A 20,766-nucleotide genomic window follows, 5' to 3' on the forward strand; every position below is an offset into this window, starting at 1 on the left:
TAATCACTCTGTAGGAATTGGTTTCTGCTCTGCTACAGGAGAAGAAGTGTGTTGCTGGGAAATAGCTCAGAAGTGGTCACAATCTATTTTCCTAAGGTTAAAACTGGTACTGGAATTTGTGATAATAACAAATATCTAAAAGAAAATAAATGATTTAATAAAATAATGAAGTAATTAATTAAAGCTTTGGAAGGACAGATGATGGGTCAAGACTGTGGCATGTGGAACTGGTGTTATCCGAGGAACGTGGGTCTGCAGTAAGGATCTGTGACTTGAGGAGCTTCGGCTCAGGGTCGATGAGATGGAGGCTGAGCCGCCGACACTGCGACGCATCAGAGAGGGCGGGAGTTATCAGGATGCTTTGATCCAGGACCTTTAGGAGAGGTTCTTCTGGTTTCGATAGTGGCCAGGGACAAGAGGGAGTGACTGCAGCTGAGACAGGTAAGGGGACCCAGTGGGCAGGAGTGTCAGCCTCTGCAATTGTCCAACAGCTCTGTTTGGGTGAGAGTGGGGTCTGCAGGGTGGATTGACCATGGCACCATGGTACAGGAAGCTATTCAAGCACAATGAATGTAGCGGTAGTGGGGGGATGATAGTGCAGTTAGGGGGATTGATACCGATCTCTGTCACGAGTCCAGATGCCTGTGTTGACTGCCCGGTGCCAGGATTCGGGACATCTGTTCAGGGCTGGAGAGGAACCTGCAGTGGGAGGGGGACATATGGGCAACGGCTCACTTAATTGTAACTACACAATACATCACAGTTTAGAAGAGGTAATGGGAGCTTATCAGAAAGGTACAGTGCTAACCATGGAGGATTTTAACCTATACACAGACTGAAAAATCAGATTGACAACAGTAGTGCAGGTGAGGAGTTCACGGAATATTATTGGAATAGTTTCTTAGAACAGCACGGTCAGGAGCCAATTAGAGGACAGACTTATATTAGACCTGTTTATTGTGCAATGAGATAGGATTAATTAATGACCTCATAGTGAAGGCACCTCGAGGTAACAGTGATCATAATATGATTGTGTTTGAGGGAGTGATTGAATTTAAAATTCTATTTGAGGGAGAGAAGATTGCGCCCAAGATTAGAATTTCAAACTTAAATATGGGCCATTATGAGGACATGAAAGTGGAGCTAGCTGAATGGAACTAGCAAATGTGGTAAAGGGATAGATCGATCATTTAAAGGGGCTTTTCAGAATATACACATTTGATAAAGAAACAAATATACCAAAGGTGGTGCCCGTCATCCGTATTTAACTAAAAAAGTTAAAGACAGGGTTAAACTTAAAGAAAAAGCAGTTATTTGCACAAAGACAAGCGGCAATCAGTAGAATAGAAAGAGTATAAAGAACATTAAAGAATGACAAAGATTCGGGAGGCACGACAACGCAGTGGTTACCACTGCTGCCTCACGGTGACAAGGACCCGGGTTCAATCCCGGCTCTGGGTCACTGTCCGTGTGGAGTTTGCACATTCTCCCTGTGTCTGCGTGGGTCTCACCCCCACAACCCAAAGATGCCCAGGGTAGGAGGATTGGCCACACAAAATTGCCCCTTAATTGGAAAAAATTAATTGGATACTCTAAATTTATTTAAAAAAAGAATGACAAAGATTGATCAGGAGGTAAAAACCAGAATATGAGAGAAAGCTAGCTGGTAATATAAAGAGGGACAGTAAACGTTTCGATAGATATTTAGATAAAAGAGTTAACAAAGGGAGTGTTGGTCTGATACTGGGTAGCACAGTAGCACAATGGTTAGCACTGTTGCTACACAGCGCCAGGGTCCCGGGTTCGATTCTCGGCTTTGGGTCACTGTCTGTGCGGAGGCTGCACGTTCTCCCCGTGTCTGGTGGGTTTCCTCCGGATGATCTGGTTTCCCCCTATGATTCCTAAAAGACGGCGCGAAACAGGCACGGGGACTATCGATTCCGGCCCCCACAGGGGGCCAGCATGGCGCTGGAGCGGTTCACGCCGCTCCAGCCTCCCTTCCTGGTGCCAAATGGGCGCCACGCCAACCCGCGCATGCACGGGCAACTTCCTCAACCCGCCGGCCCCAACCCAACATGGCGTGGGGGTTCAGGGGCCAGCTGCGTAATAAAATGGGGCCGGGGCTGGAGAGGCCAGCCCGCCGGTCGGTGGGCCCCGATCTTCACTATAGAGGGCAAAAGAGGAAGGGGAGGGAGGAACTCTGGAACATTACAATCACCAATGAAGTGGCACTGAGCAAACTATTGGGGGCGAGACCTTCCGGCCATCAACGCCGCACCCCTGTCTCAGGTTTCCTGGTGGGGGAGAGGGTGGATTCAGTGGGAAACCCCATTGACAGTGGCCGTACCAGAAGATCCGCCCCAGCTAACAGCGGGACACCTCCCGCCACTGAGAAACACACTGCGGGGAGGGTACAGAACCTTGCCCTGGGTCTGTGGGCTGACAAATCCGCAGGTCCAGATGGAATTCACCCTCAGGTCTTCAAACAAATGGCTGGCTGATGCACTGGTTTTGATCTTCCAAAATTCCAGATGGGATGCTTTCTATGGTGCATGGGGAAGGTTGCGGGAAGGTTCAATTAGATTGGAAGATAGTAAATGTAACTCCTTTATTCAAAAAAGGGGGGACACGGAAAGCAGGAAACTACAGACCAGTTAGTCTAACAAGTGTTGTGGGGAAATGTTAGAAGCCGTTATTAAAGATGTTATAGCAGACCACTTGGAAAAATTCCAGGGAATCAGGCAGAGCCGACATGGAGGTGGTGGTGTAGTGGTATTGTCGTTCGACTAGTAAACTAGAGACCCAGGGTAATGCTTTGGGGACCCAGGTTCAAATCCCATCACTGCAGATGGTGAAATTTGAATTCAATAAATATCTGGATTAAAAGTCTAATGATGACCATGAAACCATTGCTGATTGTTGTAAAAACCCATCGGGTTCACTAATATCCATTAGGGAAGGAAATCTGCCGTCCTTACCCGGTCTGGCCTACATGTGACTCCAGACCCACAGCAACGCGGTCGACTCTTAACTGACCCTTCAAGGGCAATTAGGGATGGGCAATAAATGCTGGCACAGCCAGCGACGCCCACGTCCCACGAACAAATTTTAAAAAAAGGGAAATTGGGACCGGGGTGGGGGTGGGCAGTTGTTCTCCAGGGTGGCTAGCCAGAGACAGGAATCACAATGGCTGGTTGAACTGAACGTGAGGCCAGAAACGGGATTGACGCCGTTGAGTCTCCCACTTGCTCCGGAGATGTTAATGGCCATTTACATTCGTCTGAATGTAATTAACATTTCCACATTAACGCTTACCAACTTTTACAGATGCACCATAGAAAGCATCCTATCTGGCTGCATCATAGTCAGGTATGGCAACTGCTTGGTCCAAGACTGCAAGAAACTTCAGAGAGTCCAATGACAAAGACACCTATGTCAGGCTCCTATTTATCGACTACAGCTCAGCCTTCAACACGAAACTCATCTCCAAACTCCGTGGCCTTGGCCTTGGCTCCTCCCTCTGTGACTGGATCCTGAACCTTCTAACCCACAGGCCACAATCAGTAAAGATAGGCAACAACACCTCCTCCACGATCATCCTCAACACCAGTGCCCCACAAGGCTGTGTCCTCAGCCCCCTACTATACTCCTTATACACCTATAACTGTGGCCAAATTCCCCTCCAACGCGATTTTCAAATTTGCCGATGACACCACAGTAGTGGGTCGGATTTCAAACAATGATGAGACAGAGTACAGGAATGAGATAGAGAATCTGGTGAACTGGTGCGACGACAATAATCTCTCCCTCAATGTCAACAAAACAAAGGAGATTGTCATCGATTTCAGGAAGCGTAGTGGAGAACATGCCCCTGTCTACATCAAGAAAGGGTCGAGAGCTTCAAAATTTTAGGTCTCCAGATCACCAACAGTCTGCCTGGCCCCCCCAGGCCGACACTATAGTTAAGAAAGCCCACCAACGACTCTACTTTCTCAGAAGACTAAGGAAATTTGGCATGTCAGCTACGACCCTCACCAACATCTACAGATGCACCATAGAAAGCATTCTTTCTGGTTGTATCACAGCTTGGTATGGAGCCTGCTCTGCCCAAGACCTCAGGAAACTACAAAAGGTTGTGAATGTAGCCCAGTCCATCAGGCAAACCAGCCTCCCATCCATTGACTCTATCTATAATTCCCGCTGCCTCGGAAAGGCAGCCAGCATAATTAAGGACCCCACGCACTCCGTACAGACCCTCTTCCACCTTCTTCCATCAGGAAAAAGATACCAAAGTTTGAGGTCACGTACCAACCGACTCCAGAACAGCTTCTTCCCTGCTGCCATCAGACTTTTGAATGGACCTACCTCGTATTGAGTTGATCTTTTCTCTACAACTTGCTATAACTGTAACATTATATTCTGCAGTCTCTCCTTCCTTCCCTATGTACGGTATGCATTGTTTGTACAGCATGCAAGAAACAATACTTTTCACTGTATACTAATACATGTGACAATAATAAAATCAAATCAAAGAGTCGTGAACACAGCCCAGTCCATCACACGAACCCGCCTCCCATCCATTGGCTCCATCTACACCTCCCGCTGCCTGGGGAAAGCGGGCAGCATAATCAAAGACCCCTCCCACCCGGCTTACTCACTCTTCCAACTTCTTCCATCGGGCAGGAGATACAAAAGTCTGAGAACACGCACGAACAGATTCATAAACAGTTTCTTCCCCACTGTTACCAGACTCCTAAACGACCCTCTTATGGACGGACCTCATTAACACTACACCCCTGTATGCTTCATCCGATGCTAGTGTATTTACATTGTGTACCCTGTGTTGCCCTATCATGTATTTTCTTTTATTTCCTTTTCTTTCCATGTACTTAATGATCTGTTGAGCCGCTCGCAGAAAAATACTTTTCACTGTACCTCGGTAGATATGTGACAATAAACAAAATTCAAATCCAGATTATCGAAGCAGGAAGCCCAATTCACCGGCCTCCTGAGATGCTCCAGCACCCCCAGTTCATTCTTCCAACCTCCAACGGATGTAGGCCCACGATTAGCTACATTCCCTCTAAGCTGTGCATGTGTGCTGCTCTGCAATAATCTAGAATGACCGGTCCAGGTACCAAACAGGCTACACACAACCAAGGAAAATTAGCGGGAACATTACGAGTGCGTTTGTGGATTAAGGCCAACTTAATCATTTGTGGAAAGGATTTCTGATGCAAGCAATGGGGCACTGGAATAGAGAGGGAACAACCAGGATTGGTTAGGAAATGGGATTTATGATGGGGCAGAATTTAGGTTGAACAATTTATACAACAGCAACGCAGTAATGTCGTAAAGCTTAAAAAAAGACCAGTCTTGCTGAGCACACTTTCCTATTTACAGGGCGGTTTACAAAAGAAGCAAACTGCTTCCTGTTTACTTAGAATTAGGGATGTTTCCTGTGTGATATCAACATCTCAAGTATGTGAACCAACTTTTAATCCTTTGTCCTGTGTGTAAAAGACGTTCCATTCGGATGAAGGAGGAGACGATCCTCTTGTTTTACAATTAAAATACCTGATGGTTTACTGGTGAAATTCCAGATGGTCCGTAGGTGGAAATCCTTGGGATATATTCGTGACAATCCCAGTGGCTTGGAGATAGGAATCCCGGTGGATTCTAGGTGGAATTTGTCGTGGTGTGTGGTTGAGAGTTCCTCGCTTACAAGTAAAATGAAGGCTATGCACAAGGTAAACACACTTTAAGGGGGAAAATTTAACCTCAAAAAAAGTGCTCAAGTTGTAATAGTCTGCATCCTGAGCTCCAACCTGCAACCTCGACCACTTCTGTTGGACTGTATCAAACAGCACGTCCTGCTCACAGCAAAGTACAGATCATACCCAACCAGCCCATATGCTAACAACATTCAAAACAAAGTGTCTAACATTAGATATGATGCCGCGATTGAACAGCGCTTGCTAAACAATCCTGAATGTGTTAAGAATTACACTGAAAACCAATTTAAAATTACCAGTTGGACTCACAGTATGGCACACTTACAGTTGCTCGAAGCCTCATATATTCACACACAGGGCCCTGTCCTTTGCAGACAGAAGGAACATGTTCGCATTTTTCAACTAAAGAAAAGCTTGGGGGACAGCCATACCCCTGGTTCATTCCCCAGGGCAATACCATGACCAATCAGAGTCGACCTGCCCAGTTTGAATTTGAACAAAGGCCGGCAGTTAACTGTTCACTGGTACACTCGACATGGCAACATCTCTACCATTCAAAGTCCACTTGCCAACCAATCAGCACCCTCTTCTCATTCAATATAAATTGTTGTTCCCATTACAATTGGTATTCTTGCAGATCTGCCCTGATGAGTGCGAGAGACAAAGCTTTGACAGCACGTCTCTTTTTTCAGCAATATATTTGCTATTTTACACTTTGATTGGCGATGGCCACATGGCTTGACTTAAAACACAACAAACTAACCAAATGAAATGTGCAGTAAGTGGAAACCCTCCTCAGAATCTCTGTACAACACGAACGCAAATAGAGCAGTTCACCCAAGTGTGACAGGACGTCTCCTCTTGCACACACCAATCTTCCTGTCCCCACTGGTGAGTGTCTCACACTGCATCTTTCAATAAACCTCGATTAATGAGTTATGCCTCATCATGCATTATACATTGGTGCGGGGCACCTCATTTTCTCCAGCGGTCACTGGCCACAATATCCAATAAAACTGCAAACAAACTGTAACCTATCTGACGCTGGAACAAACACACACTTTTGACATGAAGAGCTGGAAGTTACACTGCAAAATATTTCCATACTAACTCCTCAAGCATTGGTAACCAACACCTTTACCATTTCTCTACTGGAGGCACCAAAACATTTCTTAAAATGTAAAGAGTTGCATTTAAATAGCTCCTTTAATAATCTCAGAATGCCTCAATGCATTTTGAAGTGATTGAAATGTAATCAGAGTTGTAATGGGGGAAACAAAACGAGTTCCTGCCAACAGTAATATTGATAATGACCAGATAATCTGTTTGTATGATGTTGAGTGGGGGATAAATATTTGCCAGGACACTGGGGAGAACGCGCCTGCCTTTCGGAACAGTGCCATGGGATCGCTTACATCACCTGAGAGAGAGCACGTCAGCAGACCCCTCTGTCTAACATCTCACCCAAACGACTGGCATCTCCAACAGCACAACGCGCCTTCATTGTCGTGTCAGCCTGGGGTTTTTCTGCTCAAGTCCTGGATCGGGACTTGGAACACAGAAGCTTTTGGCTCAGAGGCCAGACAGCTACAAACTGAACCAAGTTTGACACACATTTAATCTGTGTTTGTACAATAATATCTGCCAGCTGAATGTCACACATTCACACACACATATAGCACATATATATCTGCCGGAACCTTCCGGCGGAGCGTAGAACAGGATATGTTGTTGACTCAGAAGATCTCACTCCCAATGGTGGGCCACCGTGAGGGGGGGGGGGGGGGCGGGCGGAAAATCCTGCCCCATCTCTTGGCCAACAGAGAAGCAATAATTCTTGGGCCGCCAATGTTTCATTGTCCTTTCTTCTCAATTTCATTTTGTGCCACTTGTGCACAAGGGCAGCGGAATGTAATATTTTGAACAATCAGATTAACAGCAGTTAGATGTGGAACAGGAGTGATTAAAGCAAATGGCATAGATGCCTTCAAGGGAAGGCTACAAAAAATGTATACAGAGGGTGGGGAGGACCTGAAGATAGTGTGACAAAGAGGGGTCTGAGCATTAATGCTCTCATGGAGCATTAATACTAGCATGGAGCAGTTGCACCGAATGGCCGCTTTCTTTGCTGTGAATACTCAGTGAAACACTGGATAGATGACAAATGTTTTACCTGAAACAGCTGACGTTGCTTTGGATGGCTGAGGCATACGGGTTATCCGACTGTGAACCGTGAAGGCGCTGTGAGCTGTGCTATATGGGGAACTCCTGTCTGATGAGTCAGAGCTTGTATGAGAGAGCCTATTGTGGTCCTTCAATGTGGCTGAAGACCTTTCATACCATGACCGAAGTTCATCCGACAATGCAGTTCTGTTTGTGCTCCCCTCCGCATTATGTTTAACAAGGGAAGGAGTCCTAACAATTTGAGAGCGTGATGGTGTGAGCTTTACCGAATCAGTATCGTCTCCATGCCAAGTATCCTTATAGATCCCACCTGCAGTGTAGGAGTTTGAGGTTTTAAATTGTGCTTTCACGCTGTAATGTCCCTCTTGGTCATTTTCCAAACTGCGCACCACCACTGGCGTAAGGCTGCCTTCAATGTACAAAGGATATTCCTTAATCCGATACTGGGAGGAAGGCTGGCTCTGACTGTGAAGGTAAAACCCGCTGCCGTTTCCAGTGCCATTCTTAGCAGCCAGGTTGGGCATGCTCCCTGAATTGGAGGAACCGAGGTTCCCGGCGGATCGGTGCCTCTGACGTTCCCTGGCTTTGGATGGCGAGTCCTCGGCCAGTGTGGAGTAGTTGGCATGCATGTGGGCGGGATAGTAGTGCTCCGAGCTGGAGTGGCTGGTACAAGACGAACAGTCATCCAAAGGGTCAGAGCCATTACTGCTACGAGTCCTTGGGGTGTAGAAATCCGGACTCCCTGTTTCGTTCTCTGACATGACCAGCTTGCCCTGGGATTCCAAGCTGGAGCTCCTGTGTCTAAAGTGCTGTGCTAAACTGTGCAGACGCGTGGGGCTGATATCAACCGACCTGGAAAAGTGAAAAAACAAATTGTTACATTTGGATTGTGCCTCTTGGGAATGTACAGAACCAAAAACACTGCTGCAGACAACGTGGAAATGGTCAGAGTGTTTGAAAAGCACTCTGCACTAGTGGATCACTCATACGCTCTGCACACTTTCTGTCAAATACTGTCTAGTTCCTTCTATTTACTAACATTCCCAGATCTATAATCTTGCCGGGAGTACTGTCTGCATGTTTGCCAATCTCTCTGTAAAGCAGTTGAATCTAAACTGTGTGCTGGTCTCCCCTGTGTTTATTAAGAGTTAAAGTCATCTTCGAATCCGGAACACTGAAAGAAACGTTTTGAAGAGTTGTCGTTTCTCCATTAAAACCTAGCCTGTTCCTCTCGCCTTTTCTCAGATGTCAAATTCATAAAGTGTTTGTTAAGTTGCTCTTTAGCATTTCCCCGCCCAACATCAGTGAGCAGATGTTTGTGCAGCTGATTCCCCAGGTGGGTCAGCATCTTCATTTCAAACTTCTTACTGGGAGATGCACTTTATTTTTGATCATACATCCCAAGTTGTTCTTTCAATTATTCACCGCTGTTGCAAATTTTGTTAATCAGTCCACAAGTAACTGCAACCCTATCACCTGTGCTGTCATTTCCAGGTTAAAGATAGCAATAGTTCCACTAATTATTCCTCTTGCTTTGTCTCATCACATTGTACTCGCTGCATTCATTAATACTAACTCACTGCCAGTCCAACTTCCTCATCTATCTGTACTGTCTCTGTACTGGGACCAGACCTTCATTATACAACTAATCCCGTGGTAATCCCCTGCAAATACCACTGGAAGTAACAATTAGAGATTGCTACATCACTTGAAATTGCAAATACAGAGCGCACCTGACCAGAACCTGAATGAGCAGGTTCTTACCGGAGGTGGAGGATAAATGTGAACGACGGCCAACCACACCCACATGTTCTGGGCTTGCCCCAAGCTTGCTGGGTTCTGGACAGCCTTCTCCGAGGCCATGTCCAAGGTTGTGGGGGTGAGAGTGAAGCTGTGGCCGATAGTGGCAACCTTCGGGGTATCGGAGCAGCCAGAGCTACACATGGGGATGGGGGCCAACGCCTTTGCTTTCGCTTCCCTAATCGCACGCCGGAGAATCCGGCTCGGCTGGCGATCGGCAGCACCACCCAAAGCTGCAGACTGGCTCGCTGACCTCTCGGAATCTCTCCACCTGGAGAAGATTAAGTACGCCATCCGAGGGTCAGAGGGAGGCTTCCTGGATACTTGGGGGTAGTTTGTCGGCGTGTTCCAAAACACGTTTTGAGCCAGCAATGAGGAGTAAGTTAAGAACAAAAAAACAAGATGGATAAGGAACGACAGGACTGCGCAATACAGGGAGGGGGGGGGGGGGGGGGGGGGGGGGGAGAGAGAGAGAGAGAGAGAGAGAGAAGAGACAGGGAAGGAAGGTGGGGAAACCGTAAAAGGAGAGAAGAGGAGGAGGGACTATAGGCCGATCGAGAGGGCGGCGAAATATATATAAGGTCAATTAAATGAAAGACAAAATAAACCTCTCTGTACAATTAACTACATTTTAACACTGGTAAGAAAAATGTGATGTATATATACAATTGTTTATAAATATGAGAAATGCCAATAAAAAATTTGAAAAATAGAAACTGCAAATTAATTCTGCGCATTGTTTTTTTCTAAATTTTTAGAGCACCCAATTCATTTTTTCCAATTAAGGGGCAATTCAGCACGGTCAATCCACCTGCCCTGCACATCTTTGGGTTGTGGGCCCGAAACCCACGCAGACACGGGGAGAATGTGCAAACTCCACACGGACACTGACCCAGAGCCGGGATCGAACCTGGGACCTCGGCACCATGAGGCAGCAGTGCTAACCACTGCGCCAATGCTGCGCATTTTAAAGATGAAGTTTGAGGCAGACACAACGGACACTGAAGCACTGATACGGGGAACAGCAGAGTGAATTTCCTGGTCTCGACTCGAGAAGTGCCAGATAGAGGGAGGGTGCCCTCGGTTCGTGCTTGAAGCTTGTTCTGCATTGAATGAACAGCAATATACTGGAAGCCTTGGGATTGTATCCCAGGACAGGCTGGTGGCTTCAGGCGAGAGGGAGATATAAAAATGTGGATGTCAAAAAAATGCACAACCTCCTGGTCAAGTCTGGTCATCGCTCAGCTTGAATCTATGTGGAGAGTAGAGATTCAGGAAGGCCTCATTCTCAATCGAAGAGACTGTAGAAGTTAACCTGTTCAATGTTTTGGGTTTGATTATATATTTTTAAAATCAGCAGCTTCAGGAATTGTGAGCTGAAGGTTTTAAGATTGCACAGTCACCCTGAACCCTGAGCAGTCCAGCTTTACTGGATACAGATTCACCAAGGGCCTTCCAAAGGCAAAGCATAACAGGAGTGGGAGTGGAGTAGGGGAGTGGAGGGGGAAGAGGAGTGGGAGTGGAGTAGGGGAGTGGAGGGGGTAGAGGAGTGGGAGTGGAGTAGGGGAGTGGAGGGGGTAGAGGAGTGGGAGTGGAGTAGGGGAGTGGAGGGGGTAGAGGAGTGGGAGTGGAGTAGGGGAGTGGAGGGGGGAAGAGGAGTGGGAGTGGAGTAGGGGAGTGGAGGGGGTAGAGGAGTGGGAGTGGAGTAGGGGAGTGGAGTAGGGGAGTGGAGTAGGGGAGTGGAGGAGTGGGGGTAGAGGAGTGGGAGTGGAGTAGGGGAGTGGAGTAGGGGAGTGGAGTAGGGGAGTGGAGGAGTGGGGGCAGAGGAGTGGGAGTGGAGGAGGGGAGTGGAGGAGTGGGAGTGGAGTAGGGGAGTGGAGGGGTAGAGGAGTGGGAGTAGAGCAGGGGAGTGGGGGTAGAGGAGTGGGAGTGGAGTAGGGGAGTGGAGTAGGGGAGTGGAGGAGTGGGGGTAGAGGAGTGGGAGTGGAGTAGGGGAGTGGAGTAGGGGAGTGGAGTAGGGGAGTGGAGGAGTGGGGGCAGAGGAGTGGGAGTGGAGTAGGGGAGTGGAGTAGGGGAGTGGAGTAGGGGAGTGGAGGAGTGGGGGGTAGAGGAGTGGGAGTGGGGTAGGGGAGTGGAGGAGTGGGAGTGGAGTAGGGGAGTGGAGGGGGTAGAGGAGTGGGAGTGGAGGAGTGGGGGTAGAGGAGTGGGAGTGGAGTAGGGGAGTGGGGGTAGAGGAGTGGGAGTGGAGCAGGGGAGTGGGGGTAGAGGAGTGGAAGTGGAGTAGGGGAGTGGGGGTAGAGGAGTGGGAGTGGAGTAGGGGAGTGGAGGGGGTAGAGGAGTGGGAGTGGAGTAGGGGAGTGGAGTAGGGGAGTGGAGTAGGGGAGTGGAGGAGTGGGGGTAGAGGAGTGGGAGTGGAGTAGGGAAGTGGAGGGGGTAGAGGAGTGGGAGTGGAGTAGGGGAGTGGAGGGGGTAGAGGAGTGGGAGTGGAGTAGGGGAGTGGAGGGGGTAGAGGAGTGGGAGTGGAGTAGGGGAGTGGAGGGGGTAGAGGAGTGGGAGTGGAGTAGGGGAGTGGAGTAGGGGAGTGGAGTAGGGGAGTGGAGGAGTGGGGGTAGAGGAGTGGGAGTGGAGTAGGGGAGTGGGGGTAGAGGAGTGGGAGTGGAGTAGGGGAGTGGAGGGGGTAGAGGAGTGGGAGTGGAGTAGGGGAGTGGAGGGGGTAGAGGAGTGGGAGTGGAGTAGGGGAGTGGAGGGGGTAGAGGAGTGGGAGTGGAGGAGTGGGGGTAGAGGAGTGGGAGTGGAAGTAACTGGATTGTTCTTCGAAGAGCTAGCACAAATTGGATGTACCGAATGGATTCCTCCTGTGCTGTCGTCCTCCTCTATCCTGCCTGGATCCAGCACGCTTCCAATCACTACGGCTGAGATTTCAACTCACTCAAAACCCACACTTCAACACAGAGTTAAAATTGGACCCAAAGGGACAAAATCATTAATCCTACACTGCAATGTGGGAGCTGTTTTCAGAGTGCGGGTTGGAGAATCTGTGTTGGTGTCTTAGCCTCTTCTCCCCCCCCCCCCACCTCCAACTTCCACATCCTTCAAATATTGCTTCCCACTGAGAGCTTGGGATCAATGAATTATCCTCAGGGATTTCTTTCCTTGCTGATGCATGCTCTTGATGTTTGCAAATCCGTAAACATGTTATAAAGAATAGTTCTGAACGGTTGAAGTCAGCACATTCAGCAAAAATCTCACATCAAAATGCTACAGGAATATACAGAGTGCACACGACGCATATCCTGAGAAAAAGGTGCGGGAATATGGATGTAATTTCAACTTCATTTACAAGAGCGTAATAATAATCGGCTGTTGCGAGTGGGAATGTACAGATCAGAGTAGCTGAAAGGAAAGGTTGTGTTAGATCACCCCATGAGGCTAGATAAGGAATCAGAAATAGAATCATACAGGTGCTGAAAATCTAGAATAGAAACGGAAGATGTTGGAAATCCTCAGCAGGTCGGGCAATGCCTGCGGACGGAGAAGTAGAGCTAACGATTCAGCTTAATTATCTTTTCTTAGATCCGGATATGTTAGGGGGTGGCACCGGTTTTAATCAGAATGAGGGGGAGGGAAAAGGTCTGCGACAGACTGCAGGCGGGAGAGAGAGTAAACAACAAAAAGGAAGATGGCGCAAGGCAAGAAGATAATGCAACAAGTGTAGAATCAAAAGATGGTTTAAGTCGAGGTGACGATGGAATAAACTGGAGTGACCGACAACTGAGGTCTGGTTAATAGAAGCAGAGATTATGATCGGAAATTGTTGAGCTCAATGTTGATTCTGGAAAGCTGGAAACTACTTAATTAAAAATGTAGTTGCTGTTCTTCAGATTTACGTCGAGCTTCTTTAGAATAATGTCGGCGACCAAGAATAGAGAGATCAGGGTGAGAGCAAGGTGGAGAATTTAATAACAGGTGTCATTGTGAGAGTTAACCTTCCCAAACAGTTAATCAATCCTTCTCTGCTGGAGCTTGATGGTGTTTTCAGTTTCCTGCTTTGATTTCTGCTCTCAACAGGGTACGCATTTCTTCCTACCTCCAGGAGAAAATGTAGGTTGTTTATCGGGTCACTTACCGTGTAGAATGGACATACGGGGGACTTCGAATCTGTAGATCTGGTGTGGATGGCATGCTGGATTGGGAGCATGTCCAGTGAGGTGCACTTCTTATAGGACTGCTCTGCAGGGACCCACCAGCTCCTGCTTCTGCACAGCTCCCTACACTGGGAAACCGTGTGTGTCCTCCACTTCCCAGGCTAAATAATAATACAAACACAGAATGTCACTGAAAGGCTTTTAGCTCAATAAATGACGGCGGATTTTCATTCGTAAACCCGGCAAACGGCCCGAGATTTGGGGCCTACCCAGATAATTTGTGAAGTTTACCCTCTTGCAACTTTACTGTCGTGGTATTTTCACACTGCGGCTTGCATCGTCATCATTGCAGCTGCCAAATTGTTCTCATTTCAAAATATCTTGTTCATGGAGTGGGGGCAATGCCGATGAGCTGATGCCTACTGCCATTGTCTGATTGCTCTGGGAAAATGGTTGCTGGTCGTACAAATATTGGGCGAGGTTCTCTGACCTTCCTCCACGACGGGAGGCGACTCGCTGCTGTCAATGGGGTTTCCCACTGAATCCACCCCACCGGGAAACCCATGGCAGGGTGTGTCGGAGCTGGGGCTAGAAGATCCCACCAGCACCAACAGCCGGAATGTCTCGTCCGTAGGGGCTCGTTAGGCTGCTGCAGGTGGCAGATTGAGAGTCAATCAGAGCCATGCACGGGTTGACAGATTCCCTTTACTGCTTAATGAACCCGTTTGCCTTGCTAATGACAATTTAGCAACCATTATGGCCATTTCTCTGATGCTCACTCAAGATTTATTCAATTCAATTTCCTAACTTGCCACGAGAACCCTTGAACTCATGACCTGTAGGCTGACAGCTTGGTGCCATTTCCACAGACATTACAGTCCGCCACATGGCAGGAAAATCAAACAAGGTTTAGGGCAGTATGGTAGCATTTTGGATAGCATAATTGCTTCACAGCTCCAGGGTCCCAGGTTCGATTCCGGCTTGGGTCACTGTCTGTGCGGAGTCTGCACATCCTCCCCGTGTGTGCGTGGGTTTCCTCCGGGTGCTCCGGTTTCCTCCCACAGTCCAAAGATGTGCAGGTTAGGTGGATTGGCCATGCTAAATTGCCCTTAGTGTCCAAAATTGCCCTTAGTGTTGGGTGGGGTTACTGGGTTATGGGGATAGGGTGGAGGTGTTGACCTTGGGTAGGGTGCTCCTTCCAAGAGACGGTGCTGACACGATGGGCCGAATGGCCTCCTTCTGCACTGTAAATTCTATGGTAACTTCTATGGTAAAGAACCCAGAATTTGAGTAGAAATATAAACATTTATTGAAGAAAGTAACTCTACAATTTACAATTCTGAAGGGCGTCACTTAAACTTCCGAAATGAATCAGAAACCTATTCTTTGATGTGATGTGAAACTGAGGCCAGATCCGTCGCCCAGTCCTACCCGTTGGAAATTATATTGAATATTGGGGAGTCTGAGAAGGTGAAATATCCCAAAAGATTTTTTGGCAGAATAAAAGTTACTTTTCCGATTGGAAAGGTGATGATTTTGGGCCTTTTAAACGTGAATCTAAATTCTGTTCTTCAGAAAAAAGAAACGTTCATGAGCTCAGGGTGTTCAAAGCGTTTCATAGCCATGCACTCTTGAATTGTAATCACTGTTGTAGGGGAAGGAAGCACAACAGCTCATTTTCACACAGAAAGATCCCACGAGCGCCAAGACGCGAGAAATGGCAAAACCACTTTTTTCTTTATATGGCGATGTTGATGGAGGGAGAAACGCTGACCAGTGGGAAAGAACGCCCATGTTCTCTTACAATAATTCCAAGGCGATTATCGAACAGGTTCGGCCTTTGTGTTTAAACATGTGTAACTCAAGGTTTTTACAACTTGCTGAAATTAAATGAGAAATTGATAGAAAAATACATAGTCTCTCTAAAAGGCATCAAGTTAGCACAACTCTGCAAATATTTTTCTTTGGACAGGATCCCTGTCAGCACAGGGAGCTGCTGGAATATTCAACCCCAGCTTCGCACACTATTCTTCATGTATATTTTCACTGATTTTATGCAGGGGTTAGGTTTATCTGTGGTTGCTTCGTGCTGACATGTTCTGTTCAATGAACTAGGGAGGAGTCGCCACTCACGGCACACCTCCCCCGCCCAATCTCTACAAACTGCCTCCCCGCTCCACACCGGCTTTGGAGCCAGAAGCTTCTATTAACAAAATGCAACAAAAATGCGCCAGGTCCAAACGGTTGGTTCAAATTGTAGTCATTGCTGCCAATGGGCAGCAAGTCAGAATGACCAGGTTTTGGGGTCATCTATTGATGGAGAACATCTCTGCTCTTCCTCAAACAAGTGTTGATGAATTTAACGAAACTATCACAAATGGACTGCACCCGATATCACAGGAATAAAGAAGGCTAGATGCATTTCTCTCCAGACCACTGGAATAGACCCAGGCCATTATGTTTGTGCTGGAATAAGATCCATTTGAGTATGCTAACTGCCCTCATGTGATTACGTTAAAGCCGAGTAATATCATTCTGTCGTAAACTGACTTTGCTGCTATTTCAAAACAGGAGGGAATTCTGCCCGCAATGGTGCAATCTCTTTGCTGCTGTTGCGACTCACCTGGAATGGCTGTGGGAGCCACGTTTCTTGACCTTTTCATACGGTTCATCTAAGGACGACTCTTTCCACATTTTTGGTTTGATAGGCGACTTGTCATAGTCACTGCGATGGTAGTGCAGCTGCCGTAATCCATCCAGAGACTGGGGGGGAGGAGGCCTCTGATGTGAGGGAGGTCGCGGAGGGAGGCCTTTATGTGGAGACTGTGCTGGCGATGAAACACTCGTAATATGGCAGTCGTCTGCAAAATAATGAAAGTCGCGAGCTTAAGAACCAGGAGCAGGAGTAAGCCAGCTCATTGGCCCAAAGTTTCACAGAGACCGAAGGGCTTGGTGTCTTAGCCAAACTGGCGCTGGAGCCCCGAATCTGGACGTCCAACCTGCAAATCCAGTACCTCCCATTTTCGATGGAGGTGGGTTGTGGTCTGCAAACCTGTGGTTCACTGAGGTAGCTGCACATATCAAAAGGCTTCAAACAAATATAATTTTTGTAAGTGTGGTGTCCAGAACTTGACTTGCGGGCAGGCAAAAGGCTTAAAGCTGCCGGAGTGATTTGGAGAAGGAGGGTGCCCTTTTCAAGTGGTAAGGTGCCCTTTGGCATTCTAAAATTAGACATGAATGTGTGTAAAAAGAGAGTAAGCTCAGGGGAACCGTCAAGCTATTTAAATGCCAAGCTCTTTAAATTTTGAGAAAGAAAAGCCTGCTGTGACTGTCTGCAATTTCACTAATGGTCTGTTGACATAAGGCTGATGGTCATTACTATAGGATTAGTGCTGCATGACTGATTCCATAACCTAGTATTAGCACAGTGGAGAGTTTGTATGCTCACAGTTTGATTCACAGCACCAAGTAGTTGTAAAGACTTTGATGTGGAGCTGCGGATGCAAATGTTTGTTTTCATTAGCGATTAAGTACTTGAATGAAATATGTGTGTTCATAAAGGATTGAGTACCCGAAGGAATTTAAATGTACTGAATGGGTTTTTATGAATGTGGGTGTTTTTTAAAATTCCTTTCTCAGAGTTACAAAGCCAGAACTCAGAATGTGGACAGGGGCAAACCCCTAATCCAGCTCCTCGCCTGCTCCAAAAACCAATTCAAATTGAATCCAATTCATGGTCTCCACAAGAGAGACAGCCCAGATCCAGGCATTAAACCTGACCTCATGCTCATCTTAGCCAAAAGGCCGAGAAGCGATGCGAGTGTTTTTTCTTAATAGTAAAGTCACCAATAGACATTTAGAACCCTGAGGTCTGTTCATTTTGGATACTGGGTGAGTTGGCACGGAGGATGTAACGGAAAAGTACGGTGAGAGCATGGGTTGATATGACTTGATGCGCTGTTAGGTAACTTGGACATTCTGAATTCTCCCTCTGTGTTTGTGAACAGGCACTGGAGTGTGGCGATAAGGGGTTTTTCACAGTGATTTCATTGCAGTGCTAATGTAAGCCGACTTGTGACACAATAAAGATTATTATTATTATTGAGTTGGCACTAAGTTGACATTGGGGCGAGAAATAGCCAGTGAGTGGGTGGAAATGTGTAAGTTGACACGGAGGGTATGAGCGATAATGGGTCTGGGTGAGGTGGAATGAAGCGGCATGGGTTAGCATGGGTTAGCATGGTGGGGCATGGGTTAGCATGGTGGGGCATGAGTTAGCATGGGTTAGCATGGTGGGGCATGGGTTAGCATGGTGGGGCATGGGTTAGCATGGTGGGGGCATGGGTTAGCATGGTGGGGGCATGGGTTAGCATGGTGGGGGCATGGGTTAGCATGGTGGGGCATGGGTTAGCATGGTGGGGCATGGGTTAGCATGGTGGGGCATGGGTTAGCATGGTGGGGCATGGGTTAGCATGGTGGGGCATGAGTTAGCATGGTGGGGCATGGGTTAGCATGGTGGGAGCATGAGTTAGCATGGTGGGGCATGGGTTAGCATGGTGGGGCATGGGTTAGCATGGTGGGGCATGGGTTAGCATGGTGGGGCATGAGTTAGCATGGTGGGGCATGAGTTAGCATGGTGGGGGCATGAGTTAGCATGGTGGGGCATGAGTTAGCATGGTGGGGGCATGGGTTAGCATGGTGGGGCATGAGTTAGCATGGTGGGGGCATGGGTTAGCATGGTGGGGCATGAGTTAGAATGGTGGGGTATGAGTTAGCATGGTGGGGCATGAGCTAGCATGGTGGGGTATGAGTTAGAATGGTGGGGCATGAGTTAGCATGGTGGGGCATGAGTTAGCATGGTGGGACATGAGTTAGAATGGTGGGGCATGAGTTAGCATGGTGGGGCATGAGTTAGAATGGTGGGCGCATGGGTTAGCATGGTGGGGTATGAGTTAGCATGGTGGGGCATGAGTTAGAATGGTGGGGGCATGAGTTAGCATGGTGGGGGCATGAGTTAGCATGGTGGGGGCATGAGTTAGCATGGTGGGGCATGAGTTAGCATGGTGGGGCATGAGTTAGCATGGTGGGGCATGAGTTAGAATGGTGGGGCCATGAGTTAGCATGGTGGGGGCATGGGTTAGCATGGTGGGGGCATGCGTTAACATGGTGGGGCATGAGTTAGCATGGTGGGGCATGAGTTAGAATGGTGGGGCCATGAGTTAGCATGGTGGGGGCATGGGTTAGCATGGTGGGGCATGGGTTAGCATGGTGGGGCATGAGTTAGCATGGTGGGGCATGAGTTAGCATGGTGGGGGCATGAATTAGCATGGTGGGGCATGAGTTAGCATGGTGGGGCATGGGTTAGCATGGTGGGGGCATGAATTAGCACGGTGGGGCCATGAGTTAGAATGGTGGGCGCTTGAGTTAGAATGGTGGGGCATGAGTTAGCATGGTGGGGGCATGAGTTAGCATGGTGGGGCATGAGTTAGCATGGTGGGGTATGAGTTAGTATGGTGGGGGCATGAGTTAGCATGGTGGGGTATGTGTTAGCATGGTGGGGCATGAGTTAGCATGGTGGGGTATGTGTTAGCATGGTCGGGCATGAGTTAGCATGGTGGGGACATGAGTTAGCATGGTGGGGACATGAGTTAGCATGGTGGGGGCATGCGTTAACATGGTGGGGGCATGCGTTAACATGGTGGGGACATGGGATAGCATGGTGGGGGCTTGGGTTAGCATGGTGGGGCATGAGTTAGCATGGTGGGGACATGAGTTAGCATGGTGGGGGCATGCGTTAACATGGTGGGGGCATGCGTTAACATGGTGGGGGCATGGGTTAGCATGTGGGGGCATGAGTTAGCATGGTGGGGCATGGGTTAGCATGGTGGGGACATGAGTTAGCATGGTGGGGGCATGCGTTAGCATGGTGGGGCATGAGTTAGCATGGTGGGGACATGCGTTAGCATGGTGGGGCATGGGTTAGCATGGTGGGGCATGAGTTAGCATGGTGGGGCATGAACTAGCATGGTGGGGACATGAGTTAGCATGGTGGGGCATGAGTTAGCATGGTGGGGGCATGAATTAGCATGGTGGGGCATGAGTTAGCATGGTGGGGCATGGGTTAGCATGGTGGGGGCATGAATTAGCACGGTGGGGCCATGAGTTAGAATGGTGGGCGCTTGAGTTAGAATGGTGGGGCATGAGTTAGCATGGTGGGGGCATGAGTTAGCATGGTGGGGCATGAGTTAGCATGGTGGGGCATGAGTTAGCATGGTGGGGGCATGGGTTAGCATGGTGGGGGCATGAGTTAGCATGGTGGGGTATGAGTTAGCATGGTGGGGGCATGGGTTAGCATGGTGGGGGCATGAGTTAGCATGGTGGGGGCATGAGTTAGCATGGTGGGGGCATGAGTTAGCATGGTGGGGGCATGCGTTAGCATGGTGGGGTATGAGTTAGCATGGTGGGGGCATGAGTTAGCATGGTGGGGCATGAGTTAGCATGGTGGGGGCATGAGTTAGCATGGTGGGGTATGAGTTAGCATGGTGGGGGCATGAGTTAGCATGGTGGGGCATGAGTTAGCATGGTGGGGCATGAGTTAGCATTGTGGGGCATGAGTTAGCATGGTGGGGGCATGAGTTAGCATGGTGGGGGCATGAGTTAGCATGGTGGGGGCATGAGTTAGCATGGTGGGGGCATGAGTTAGCATGGTGGGGTATGAGTTAGCATGGTGGGGTATGAGTTAGCATGGTGGGGCATGAGTTAGCATGGTGGGGCATGAGTTAGCATGGTGGAGCATGGGTTAGCATGGTGGGGCATGAGTTAGCATGGTGGGGGCATGAGTTAGCATGGTGGGGCATGAGTTAGCATGGTGGGGGCATGAGTTAGCATGGTGGGGCATGAGT

The 20,766-nt window shown here is 48.5% G+C and overlaps 1 protein-coding gene across 8 annotated transcripts in view; it reads right to left on the bottom strand.

The window, feature by feature from the left end:
* The window catches only part of frmd4a (FERM domain containing 4A), a 734,343-nt gene that overhangs the window by 15,520 nt on the left and 698,057 nt on the right, over positions 1-20,766 (bottom strand). For all 8 annotated transcript variants that reach the window (XM_038811950.1, XM_038811947.1, XM_038811948.1 and 5 more), the window contains 3 exons: positions 16,488-16,725; positions 13,846-14,025; positions 7,909-8,771 (listed from right to left, as the gene is read on the bottom strand). In XM_038811950.1, the coding sequence (XP_038667878.1) occupies positions 7,909-8,771; positions 13,846-14,025; positions 16,488-16,725 (1,281 nt within the window). The remainder of the gene's footprint in view (positions 1-7,908; positions 8,772-13,845; positions 14,026-16,487; positions 16,726-20,766) is intronic.

Source organism: Scyliorhinus canicula, chromosome 11 (assembly GCF_902713615.1).
Source record: "Scyliorhinus canicula chromosome 11, sScyCan1.1, whole genome shotgun sequence".
Classification (NCBI taxonomy): domain Eukaryota; kingdom Metazoa; phylum Chordata; class Chondrichthyes; order Carcharhiniformes; family Scyliorhinidae; genus Scyliorhinus; species Scyliorhinus canicula.